Source organism: Cololabis saira, chromosome 11 (genome assembly GCF_033807715.1).
Source record: "Cololabis saira isolate AMF1-May2022 chromosome 11, fColSai1.1, whole genome shotgun sequence".
NCBI lineage: Eukaryota > Metazoa > Chordata > Actinopteri > Beloniformes > Belonidae > Cololabis > Cololabis saira.
The window spans coordinates 11,790,772-11,803,856 of record NC_084597.1 but is presented as its reverse complement, the minus strand read 5'-3'; the positions used below and the strand labels follow the sequence as shown (position 1 = coordinate 11,803,856).

The window sequence follows — 13,085 nt, the reverse complement described above, 5'->3', positions numbered from 1 at the left end:
ACTTTTTGTGATTTATCTGCCTCCTGTCCTGGTTATTCTGGACATTACCTGACTGCATAGTGAACTAAATTGGGAGGTCTTAAGTACCTTAGTTGTGGAAGCTAGTTCAATCACTACATTTACTAAATAGACTTAAAATCTCAGTGGTCCTCAGTAGCCCAGGACTGTTGCATGTTTTTGTGAGGGTAGCTCACATTAGCTACCAAGGGAACACGGGGAGAACATGCAAACTCAAAATCACCCACGACATCGCAAGATCGAGCACGGGAACTGCATGAAAAAAGCAGACTCAAGCGGGAATTTTATAGAAATAATAACAATAACAACAATAGAAACAGCACAAATCACAATAAATGACTCATATTTATAAAGTTATATAAATATATATTTACATGGTAAAATAAAACAGCAATAACAATCATAGCTGTAACGTTAAGATGTAGAAAGGCACGTAATTACTCATTTATATTTACAATACTAATATTTTACAATAAGATGTAAAAAGGCATGGAATGACTAATATTTAGACATTAAAAAAAGAAAAACACCCATAACAATATTCCCAAAAGGATGAAGGTTTTAAGAAAAAGCTGCTAAACCCAAACACAAAAACTTAAAACAGCGAAAAAGTTACCGCCTACTAAACTAAACACAACTAGTTAACTTTTAAGAAGCAGGAGGGTCCTTGTTTTCTGTGTTTTTGCTTTTTATGTAGCCCATTTTCTCCAATACAGCCCTCCATTCATCATACGATTGTGTCTCTGATTCTCCACAGTACCGAAATACTGCCTGTGTGATGGCGTTTTTCGGCTTTTTTTGCACTTGCTGCAAATAACCACATCTGTCTTTTTTGTGTATATCCTTCTTCCTTGGGCTGTGTGCTCTTCTCCCCGTTTCCTACGTCTGCTTTCATCGTGTGCTTGTGTCTGGGTGGATGGTGATGATAATGGTATGTATGTATAATGTATGTAGTATGTATTGTGAGCATCCAGGTGCATCATTAGCGCGTCATTGCCCCGGGGCATGATGGGAGGCCCCAGAGCATCATGGGAGGTGACTCAACTGCGCATGCTCTATGGGCACCTTAATGCGGAAGTAAACCCGGAAGTTCGGAACTTTTTTTGGCTTATGCGCTAGGTGAGCAATTTACATTGAAATGAACGGCGGCCATTTTCCTGTCTCCTATCGAGTTATTTAATACATCCATGGGACCGACAGGGAGAAGGGGAATGACAAGACCAGATATACACAGGGGATAACGAGACACAGGTGCAGACAATCAGGGCAGATGGGACACAGGAGGGACAGAACTGAAACTTAAAAACTGGGGGGGAAGTGTCAAACCCTGACATTATTTTTTGTTAGATTGATCTACAAAGCCAAATCATGCTCATCTGATTTACTCCTATATCCGATTTTTAATCATTATTGTTCGCCAAAATTTGTTCATAAAAAGTTGATGATCCTTTGTTTTCTTTTTGTACTGCATTGTATCGTTTATCCGTACATTACTTTACATTCACAGGATTTAGCATCCGTCCCAAAACCACCTTTACGAGTAACATTACCGTTAGTAGCATGTACGTTATAGACCTATGGACCAGAACTTCCTATAAAAATGTATTTGCACTTACTTCTGAAACGTCTGGAAAATGTGTGGGGGCAGGATTTGCTGTAGTTGGAACAATCTTCAGGCTGGTTTTTCGGAACAATCTTCAGGCTGGTTTTTCTGAACAGCGTAAACTTGAAAAAACTTCCCCAGCAGCTCCGCAGCGGGCGGAGCCTGTACTCGCTCCTGATTGGTCAATTTCTGGATGTCGGCGGGACATCCAGAAATTGACTGAGCCCTGATTGGTCGGAGCTGTTAATTCTTGGTTAATTCTTGGATAGATGCAGGAACGTGATTGGCCGTCACAACCAGGAATAACCCAGAAGAATAACCTAGATTTACAAGTGGCCAGAAGCGCCACCGTGCGCCTCTTCAGGTTGTTTGGACACCGTCACGATTAAAGCCTCCATCAATTTAATCAAAAACCATTTCATTAAATTCTTTAGTCTTTATTGGTTTAAGTGCATCAAAATAAAGTGTGAAACAATTTTTTGTGAATGTTTGTGAAACTCAACCAGCAGAACAGTCATTATCAATAAAACAGTGACTAGGCTTGAATTCACCATGAGTGAAGCGTGCAGATCAAACATTTTAAAATCATTTAAATCAAGGTGAAGAGTCAACACAGAATGAACAGAAACGAGGTCAGTGGCAAGGTGTTGTCTACAACATAAAACATTACATTTAGTGAGCAGTCAGTGATATTTGGTGAGACAAAACTGAATACAAGTAAGCCATTGTAAAGAAATGTTAAAAGTGAACATTAAAAATTATACCCAGTACTGTTTTGTGTGGACCGCAGGGACAACGGGATGCTTATGTTTGGGTATGTTATTCTGTTTGACGTAGCAGGGGTCATAATAATCCCACTCCAAAACTGAAGTTAGCACACTGTTGGACAGACCGTCACTGTCCGCCGACAGAATTCGCAGAGAGACACCTGGAAGACATTAACGTCATTTATAAAATAAATACATGTGCACTTTAAGACAGAAAAGACTGTCTTATGCTTTGCTCTCCTTTTTAAAACATATCCACCATATGAATATGGAAATAATATGTATTGGTCCTTAAAATATTTATACTTTATTTAAATTATTGCAATAGTTTACAGGGGAAGATTTATGTCACATGAAAAATGATGAACATTTTTGCTTATTCCTTGTTAGGATTTCATGAAATTGTTAAGAATTCAAAGAAGTTTCCAACACTGGTGGGTTTTCTCTTTATATGCAAAGTAACCTCGTATTCAGCAGGACACGGAGTCACCCCCTGGTGCTACGGGTAGACTATTTCAGATGTAGGGGTTAAATACAAATCACATACCATTTGTTGAGAGGAGACGGTGGGGAGAAGCAGATGTTTTGGTATTGGGGGGGGTCTTATCTGGGTTGACACCCCGGGTGAGAGAATAACAAAGAAGATGTAAAGGTGAGACACGTTCGGAGGGTCTTCCCCGTAGCTGGCTCCACCAATGACATTCAGGTGCAAAGGACACCCCCCCTTTTAGTATAAAATCAACTGGACTGATGACCACCGGGTGCATTTCTGTCCTACCCACGTGGTCTGAGACAAATGTACCTCCGGCCGGAAAACCTTGTACTTGACATAATTAAAAGTTGTATTAACCTGTGATTCTATTCCACTAGTTTTTCTTTTGGTTCACCAGACAAACGAACACGAATCTTTCATCCTACAGAATTAAAAAAGGTCAAAATTCAAATGAAGTTTGAGAGAGAAATTTAGAAGCAGCTGAAAACACACATGATAAAGCATCACAAGCACTACAGACACATCTGACTGATTCATCCTTTACTTGCTTCAGTCTTCATCTGAAGTTTATTTGTGGTATGGTTCCCTATGAGGTATAAATCAGTCGTGTCACTATTCTGGCCAGAATTAGCATTTCTTCTGAGAAAATGTCAAAAACTTGGACAATAAAAGTCATAAAAGGATTGTTGTGCTCTTAAGTCAGTAAGATGATTTTTGAGGCCATAATAGTTAGTAATGTTGGTGATATTGATTGCAGTCTGGCTGCAGGATGCTGAAGTACCTGCACTAGCTCCAAAGTCGCTATCCAGCCCAGGACCCCCAGCAGATGTGTTCGGGCAGGAGGCATCTGAAGGTTGGTTTACGGACACACAGTCCATGACCACTTTGTCGAAGGGATGCACAGCAACACCTGGGTCCACTTCAGTCAGCATCTCATAAGCATGGCTCCGACGAATACGGGCTGCAGATTCAGTGTCCTGCTGTGACCCAAACACAGGCATACACATTAGTCATAAAGTACCATTATGCTTGTAAATCTGTCTGGTAATTCTTTTTAATTAAGAGAATTTTTTGTATCATAGGATTAAATCAAACTTTATTGATGCCACAGCAGGGAAAGTAAAGAAACAAAAACAAAAAAACATCTCTCTGTTGAGAAATTAAACCTCAAGTTTTCTGGCTCTGTGTCTGAAGGCTTTTCAGTGGAAAATTAGATTTGTCTTATTTGCCTAGGATGAACAAATAGTGTTGTGGTATATACGACAAGTGTGTGACCACCTTTAAGGTAAAACAAAGAATCAAATATATGCTGTATTCCAAGAACGTTTGTAGAGAAATGTACAACTTTGTATTTTAATTAAAATCTATTATTTTAGCATCATGTTGTCACGCCGCATTGCACTCTTGGATTTGCTAATCTGCACCCATCACTTGTATATTGTACATATTTCAAGAGATGCGTCACTCTCAAACTGGTCAGCTTTATGCGTACACTCACTCTGCAAACAAAATAAGAAAACACTTTGGGCCTGATTTACTAAAGGTTTGCGTGTGTAAAAAAAACGTGTGCAAACTTGACATCACCCGCAAACCAATGTGCCAGCTGATCTGCTAACAGCGTGCAAAGAGGACTGCGTCTCTCAAATGCGCAAAATAGCACACGCTATTCATTTAGTACTTTTGCCCTGATGAATAATCAATATGGGGCGTACCCGCCAGAAATCGCTAAATACTGGGAGGAGAAGATACAAATTGGTCCATTTACCACGCGCAATGAGATTTACCAAGCCTGAAAGTTTTTGCGTGGATTGTGATTGCGTCTGTACTTAATACCTTCAAAAGGAAGGTGCTAATCTCCACATGCAAAAGGAGAAATATTTTATTTGAATGTTAAATCGAGTATTATTCAGCAAAAGGTTGCCACAGGAGGCACAATCATTTTTTTATTTGTGATAATAAATAAATCACGTGTTTTCATGGAGAAAAAAATGTTTCTTATTGTGCGCCTGTTCTCCAGTTGTCATACCCCGGTGTTGTGCCGTATTCAGCACCCCTGCCGTGAAAAGCACCCCCTCGTCTGACAAAAATGACATTCTCATTCCCTATCATGTTCTGTTTAGCGTCCAGTTTTTTGTTAATGATTCATGTTTAAATGCGCTCATGGATTCCACAATAGTCATACTTTCCCACAATCACAGTCACAGATAACAAAAATCGGGTAAATGGTTATTGATGTCATTAATTAATAGCCTGCTTACTGTGTTGTCTTCCATAATATTTGTAAATATATATAATATAAACTCCTTAGTATGTGTTTGTGTGAGTGTGTATATATAAATATATTGAAGTGTCAATGTCTTGTTTTTTTTCTTGGTCTACTTATCATTGAATATACGAGGGGGGGCTTTTCACGGCAGGGGTGCTGAATACGGCACAACAATTTGCCTCTTCCACTAATATCTCTAACTCCAACTCGTCAAATTTCATTTTGCGCTTGCGACTATATCCTCCTTTCCATCCAGACTCTCCATGGCGCAAAGTTTGTGCCGCAAACGGTAAGACGCGCAACACCTCATTTGAATACTGAGGTTTGCACCTGTTATCAATTGCGCACGCAATCTTAGTTGATCACCCTCAAAACACACAACAACAGCACGCGCAAACTTTTTCAGTGCACACGCAATTTAGTACTCTTTATTTCGGATCTTAGTAAATCGGGCCCTTTGTGTATTTCAGTGGAGTTAACAGGTAGGTGGAACCAGTGGTTCTGAACATCTCATATGGATCTAAACCGTTCAAAAGCTCCAAATAACACTATCTTGCTACAGTTGATAAGTTTCCAGGGTAAACTGATGCATTATTCACCTGTTTTCTTGAGTGATTTATTATTATTTCATCTTCCTTTGTCATTTACTGCTCACTTTTGCAGCTACTAACATGGCCGCCACATACCACAATGCAGGTGTTCAAGCAAATTATGTTTAATGCCCCAAAATAGTTGTCTCAAAACAAAAAAAAACAAACGTTTGCTTTTGTTGTTGATGATTATGATCAAGTGTATATGTATTTTATTTAAGTAAGATCACATAAAAAAAAACAACAAAACAAGCTGTCAGAGATGAAGGACAATAAAGTACTGTTTACATCAATGGGTCAAATTTAATTTTGGGGGAATAATGTAAAATACGGAAGTCTCGGTTCAGCACAATTAATGGAGTTGCAGACAAAGAATATGTATTTTTAGTTATTTATTTTTTTAAATTAACTGATCTTTTCTGGTTTTCTTCTATCTTACTATTACTATTAAATATACTGGTTTGTTAGATAGCAACTGTACTGTACTCACACATTGCATTATGGGTTACCCTATGCGAGTTAAAATGGTCAGATGAACACTTAAAATTTTATAAAAGTAGCACACCATCTGGGTAAGTACACACTAGTTATGTAGTATACAGTTTCATAAATTCCTGTTGAGCAATTTGACTTCACAATTCTCTCTTCTGGATTGCAATATCTCCTTCCCTGATTCACCAGTCATCATCATCTGAAGATTGTATACAGAAAGTGTCAATTCACATGCTTTTTAAACATGTAAAGCACTTTGTGCTACATATATGTATGAAACCCGCTTTATAAATAAAGTTTGATTGATTGATTGGTTGAAAATACACCCCCTATTTAGTGCACTACCTGGAAGGGCTTCAAGTCAGCAAGGAGTAACTTTAATTTTGGGGGAATAATGTAAAATAAGGTCTCGGTTCAGCACAATTATGCGAGTTGCAGACAGAGAATCTTACTTTTAGTTATTTCTTTTTTAATCAACTGACCTTTTCTAGTTTTCTTCCTCGTTACTATTAAATATACTTGGTTGTTAGATGTGACTGCATGAGATATGGGATCAGTTATTGCTGTATCCCTGTTGCACCTGAAGATGTTTTAGAATCATAAGTTTGACATCAAATTGTTATGGTGAACAAAAAAAAAGGTTGAAGAATCCATTACAATTTAAATATTCCTCCAATAAGTTGATAACTGCACAACTGAATAAACAAGTGATACTGGTCTTGTGACCACTCACCAGAGGTGGGTAGTAACGAGTTACATTTACTCCGTTACATTTACTTGAGTACGTTTTGTGAAGCAGAAACTGTTCCTCTTACTCCGCTACATTAGGCTACGTTGAGCTGTTACTTTTCTTTTATCCCTTTTATCCGCGTACGCTTCAATCTCATGACATCACTGAGTGATTCTTTGGGAAAAATCTTTGTTTTTGCATGTTTTGTCACATTTACACAGACTCAAACACACAAACACAGAGTTTCTATGAGTTCATGTTTGTTCTAGTTCTGCCTGGCTAAAAAAGAAAAGTACAAAGGCTTGAAATTTTGTGCTACTTGTGATTAATTTATTTTTTTATTCTGTTATTATTTTATTATTTATTAAAGTACTTGAATTTACTTTAAGATTATTTTAATTTAAGCTATTTTTTATTAATTTTAATTTATTTCATTATTTTATTGATTTAATTTACCTGATGATGATTATTTTGTACTTTTGTCTGTTTGAATGGTTATGTTAAAAAAATAAATCAGACGTTACTCAACAGTTACTCAGTACTTGAGTCAGGGGCGTCAATTGGGTATGGCAAGGTATGGCAGCCGCCACACCTTTGCTTCAAGGGTTAAATGTAAATGTTTGTTTTTTTAAATACATTTATGGAATAACTACAAATGCAAATAAGAACAACATGATCGATTTCACTAGTTATTATACACTGCAAAAACTCAAAATCTTAACAAGAATATTTGTCTTATTTCTAGTTAAAATGTCTCATTTTTAGTCTCATTTTTATTTTTAATCTCATAACATTTAAGACAAGACTCAAAAACAACCATTTTCACCTGTTTCAAGTAGATTTTCACTTAAAATAAGTAGAAAAATCTGCCAATGGAACAAGATTGTTTTGCTTGTAATGAGAAGATAAATCTTGTTCCACTGGCAGATTTTTCTACTTATTTCAAGTGAAAATTTACTCGAAACAGGTGAAAATTGTCAAGTAACAAGTTATTTTTCTGGTAATGACTCTTGTTTTAAGTGTAATGAGATTTTTTGACAAAAAATGAGACATTTTAACTAGAAATAAGACAAATATTCCTGGTAAGATTTTGAGTTTTTGCAGTGAGCGAGACTGCATTTGAAAAAGTTCCAATTTTCTTGACCACACAGATAAGCTACATAGCAGACTTCTGTGATGAGTATTTGTTGGACGTGTTGATTGATACTCTAGTTAAGTTCTGTGACTCGTCACCTTGCCATACCTTAACTTCCACTGAATTGACGCCACTGACTTGAGTAGTTTTTTCACCAAGTCGTTTTTTACTTTTACTCAAGTAATTGGATGGCTACTTTTTTACTTCTACTTGAGTCATATTATTCTGAAGTAACAGTACTTTTACTTGAGTACAATTTTTGGCTCCTCTACGCACCTCTGCCACTCACCATGGGAGAGTTTGGAGGAACCAGATGTATTCTGGTCTCAGCCTCGGAATCACTGGACTGCAGTAAAAGAGGCGCACTTGTGCACCAGCCCGCCGGACCGGTGCTGCAGGTCCGAGCGCGAGGGGGGGGCTGCAGTCTGGGGGTGAAGCCGGCACTGGAGGAGGCGGCCCGGATGGTGCTCGGCGCCCTCAGAGACCCCGAGCCGGTGGCACCATCGGGCCTCAGGTGCCTGATCCTGTGATTCACCTCGGCCCTGTCCCTGGAGGAGGCTCTGGAGGAGGTGACCGGGTGGGTGAGCACCGGCTCCGACATGGACATGTACGCCCTCCCCCCGTCCTGCCGCGGGGAAAAGGCCGATTCTGGCCCGATCCTGGACAGCGTGGACCGCAGGCGCATCTCTTCCGTGTCTCCTCGCTCCTGTCTTCTCTTCCTCTTTGACAGGATCAGTATCTTGTACATCAGGAAAAGGCAGTTGAGCAGAAGAAGCGCGACCACGCAGGGAATGAGCAGAAGGACAACTAAAGTCAAGTTTGTCACAGGGTAAGCTTCAGTTAGATTTACCGGGGTCTTCTGACTTGCTTGCGACATTTCATTCCTGTAGGCATAACTGCTGGATCTTACAGAAGGGCTGATGACAGTTGATGTTTCAAGACGTCTCTCTGCGCACCGGTGGCTTTATGTCTCAATCAGCGTGGATTGTTTGATGACTGAATGTCTCCGGGGCCTCTAACATGCAGGGGCGTCAATTGGGTATGCCAAGGTATGGCAGCCGCCACACCTCGGCTTCAAGGGAAAATGTAAATGTTTTTGTATTGATTATTCTATTATTTAATACATATAAAATAACTACAAATGCAAATCAGAACAACATGATCGATTTCACAAGTTATTACACTGCAAAAACTCCAAATCTTAACAAGAATATTTGTCTTATTTCTAGTTAAAATCTCATTACATTTAAGACAAGACTCAAAAACTCAAAAAACTACAATTTTCACCTGTTTAAAGTAGATTTTCACTTAAAATAAGTTTTCTTGTAATGAGAAGTTAATCTTGTCCCACTGGCAGATTTTTCTACTTATTTCAATTGAAAATTTACTTGAAACAGGTGAAAATGGTCAAATAGGTTCTTTTTCTGGCGATGACTCTTGTTTTAAGTGTAATGAGACTAAAAATGACTAAAAATGAGACGTTTTAACTAGAAATAAGACAAATATTCCTGGTAAGATTTTGAGTTTTTGCAGTGAGCGAGACTGCATTTGAAAAAGTTCCAGTTTTCTTGACCACACAGATAAGCTACATAGCAGACTTCTGTGATGAGTATTTGCTGGGCGTGTTGATTGATACTTAAGTTTTGTGACTCGTAACCTTGCCATACCTTAGCTTTGACTGAATTGACGCCACTGCTAACATGTCTTTCATCACATTTTGCGCGTCATTGTCACGAATACTGTCAGTATTACCTGAACACATTTGTGGATCTCAATCACCAGTGCTCAAGGCTCAGAGTTGTGATTTTCAGAGCAACAGGTGTGTCTGGTTTACTTGTTTGGGTTTTGGAGCCACCTCTCACCACTGGATGGCAGCATTGGGGCTCTGGACTGCACTACAGTTGCTCTGCAGAGACGCTCCCGTTCTGAATTACAGCCAGGACTGTCTCAGAAAATTAGAATATTGTGATAAAGTCCCCAGGAGCTCTACAAACTGTAACTGTCAAATACTTTACCGCAGACCAACATTCGGACAATCAGCTTTCTCAGTAAAGAGCGGTCATCTCTGGAATGGACTCCCGAATGAAATTAAATTATCAGATAGCAGAATCTTTGCATCCATGGTTAAGAACTGGCTGAAAACACAACAGGATTGTACCCACTTTTGAAATGTTGTTACTGTGTGTGTTGTGATGCGTGTTGAGAGGGAGTGAATGAGTGAGGGAGTATGTGTATGATGTGTGGAGATTGTGGGATTATGTGACTGTTTATTTTGTGATTGTTTTTAAATAGATGTAATTTTATATTTTGTATTATAGGTCCTAGATATTGTTGTATTGTATTTTATTGTTAGAAAAGCCCAACTAGGGACAGGAGTTGCAAATTAGCAATAGCTATAAACTCTATGTTCATCAGTTGCTGTCATTGTACTGATACTATGTTTAAACTGCATTGTCCGTATCAACTAAACCAATAAAATAAAAAAAATAAAATACTTTCTGTAATGCAAAAATGTCATACATTCTGGATTCATTACAAATCAACTGAAATATTGCAAACATTTTATTATTATTATTATTATTATTATTATTATTATTGCTGATCATGGCTTACAGCTTAAGAAAACTCAAATATCCTATCTAAAAAAAATGCCTTTTTTTTCTGTAATTGCATTACAGAAAATAAAGAACTTCATCACAAAATTCTAATTTTCTGAGACAGTCCTCCACTTTCTAATCTTGACTCTCTTAAATAAAAGCTCAAGTTAAATTGGTCTTATATGGTGTACCATGACTGAAATGTTTCATATTTCATATCCATATTAAGTTCCATAAAATTCTAATCAGACTGTCTGCTCCAGGTGAGGTCTCCCCCCTCTCACTCCTACAGGTTAATAGGGATGGAGTGATTATTGTTAGTGTATTATTATTATTTCCACTGATGATAACCACACCTTGAATGAGATCAGCTCGATTTTTCAGAGCTAAAACAAGTGACAGAAATCAACATTATGCTAACAGTTTAACTTAGTGTGCTAGCCAGGTTTTTATTTATCAAAATGGGGAGCACCTGGTTCATTAATTACATGGGACTCTCTGCTGTTAGCTGCAGGCTGGAGATAACTAATTGTTACTACCAACAGTGATGAAGACTTACTTTCTTGACAAACTTGCGTATATCCAGTTGTCTGGCTGTGTCAGAGACGTTTTATAAACTGTATAATCTGTATAGAGTATTTTTGGCTGTGTGCAGCAGTAGCTAGTGTATATTAAATATTAAAATAATAAAAGGCTTGCAATATTTCAGTTGATTTGTAATGAATCCAGAATGTATGACCCTTTTATTTTTTTAATTGCATTTCAAAAAATAAAGAACTTTATCACAATATTCTAATTTTCTGAGACAGTCCTGTATTTGTAGAGACATAAAACTGCTACAACTTGGTTCATTTCACTTACAGTCTACTTGACAGAATTTATGGTATTCTAACCTTTTGTTACAATTTCCAGCACGTGCTGCATGTTATGTAACCAATACAAGATGGCTGAGTGTGGGAGTCTCAGCTTTAATTCATGAGGATTTGCAACTGAATTGGAGAAAGGACTTTTGAATCACAGCGCTTATGTAATACAAACCTTGTTCCCAAAACAGTTAGAACACTGTGTAAAATGTTAATAGCTACAGAATACAAAGCTTTACAAATCTGTTTTCCCATTTTATCCCTTGTGCACAGACTGTGGCGTCAATTCAGTGGAAGCTAAGGTATGGCAAGGTTACAAGTCACAGAACTTAACTAGAGTATCAATCAACACGTCCAGCAAATACTCATCACAGAAGTCTGCTATGTAGCTTATGTGTGGTCAAGAAAATTGGAACTTTTTCAAATGCAGTCTCGCTCACTGCAAAAACTCAAAATCTTACCAGGAATATTTGTCTTATTTCTAGTTAAAATGTCTCATTTTTAGTCAAAAAATCTCATTACACTTAAAACAAGAGTCATCACCAGGAAAATAACTTGTTATTTGACAATTTTCACCTGTTTCAAGTAAATTTTCACTTGAAATAAGTAGAAAAATCTGCCAGTGAGACAAGATTTATCTTCTAATGCAAGCAAAACAATCTTGTTCCACTGGCAGATTTTTCTACTTATTTTAAGTGAAAATCTACTTGAAACAGGTGAAAATGGTTGTTGATTTTTTTGACTAAAAATTAGACATTTTAACTAGAAATAAGACAAATATTCTTGTTAAGATTTTGCAGAGTTTTTGCAGTGTATAATAACTAGTGAAATCGATCATGTTGTTCTGATTTGCATTTGTATATATTCTATATGTATTAAGTAATAGAATAATCAATACAAATAGACAGAGTAATTCCATAAATGTATTTAAAAAACAAACATTTACATTTTCCCTTGAAGCCAAGGTGTGGCGGCTGCCATACCTTGCCATACCCAATTGACGCCCCTGTGCACACATTTCCTCAAATCATCAGAATCTCTTGATATTTTGCAGTGGTCTTTACAATATTTTTTTAAGGAACATTATTTTAAAATTGTTTTACAATTTATAAAGGCATTTGTTTTCACACACAAACTTCTGCACATATTTGTATTGGAGAGACTCTCCTGGAAGCTTTTTGTTTACACCCAGCCATGCCACCTACTTTTTGCCAGTTTCCCAAAATAGTTATAGTTTTAGTTATCAGATGTTTCTTTTTAGTGCCACAGACTTAACATTTTAGTCCCCAATTTGTTTGACGTGTTGCTGCCATTAAATTTGAAATGAGCTAATATATGTCACGAAACAATAAAATATCTCACTTTCAACTTTTCATACATTTTTTTGTGCACTTTTATCAACAAAAACATAGACTTCTGAGGTTTGTGAATTATGGCTTCCTCTTTTTGGGGCTGTACACACAACCCCGTGTTTCCATGTGGTGGACGCTCTGGAGGAGGAGACTGGGTCGGGTCAGATATGTCAGACAAG

General features: G+C 37.6%; 1 protein-coding gene across 1 annotated transcript; it reads right to left on the bottom strand.

Moving 5' to 3' along the window:
- Positions 1-2,379: 2,379 nt before the first annotated feature.
- hwa (huluwa) lies at positions 2,380-8,971 on the bottom strand. The gene is made up of 3 exons (XM_061733293.1): positions 8,384-8,971; positions 3,663-3,861; positions 2,380-2,549 (listed from the first exon to the last, which is right to left on the bottom strand). The coding sequence occupies exons 1-3, from the start codon at positions 8,969-8,971 to the stop codon at positions 2,380-2,382; spliced, it is 957 nt and encodes a 318-aa protein (XP_061589277.1).
- Between the last annotated feature and the right edge of the window lie 4,114 nt (positions 8,972-13,085).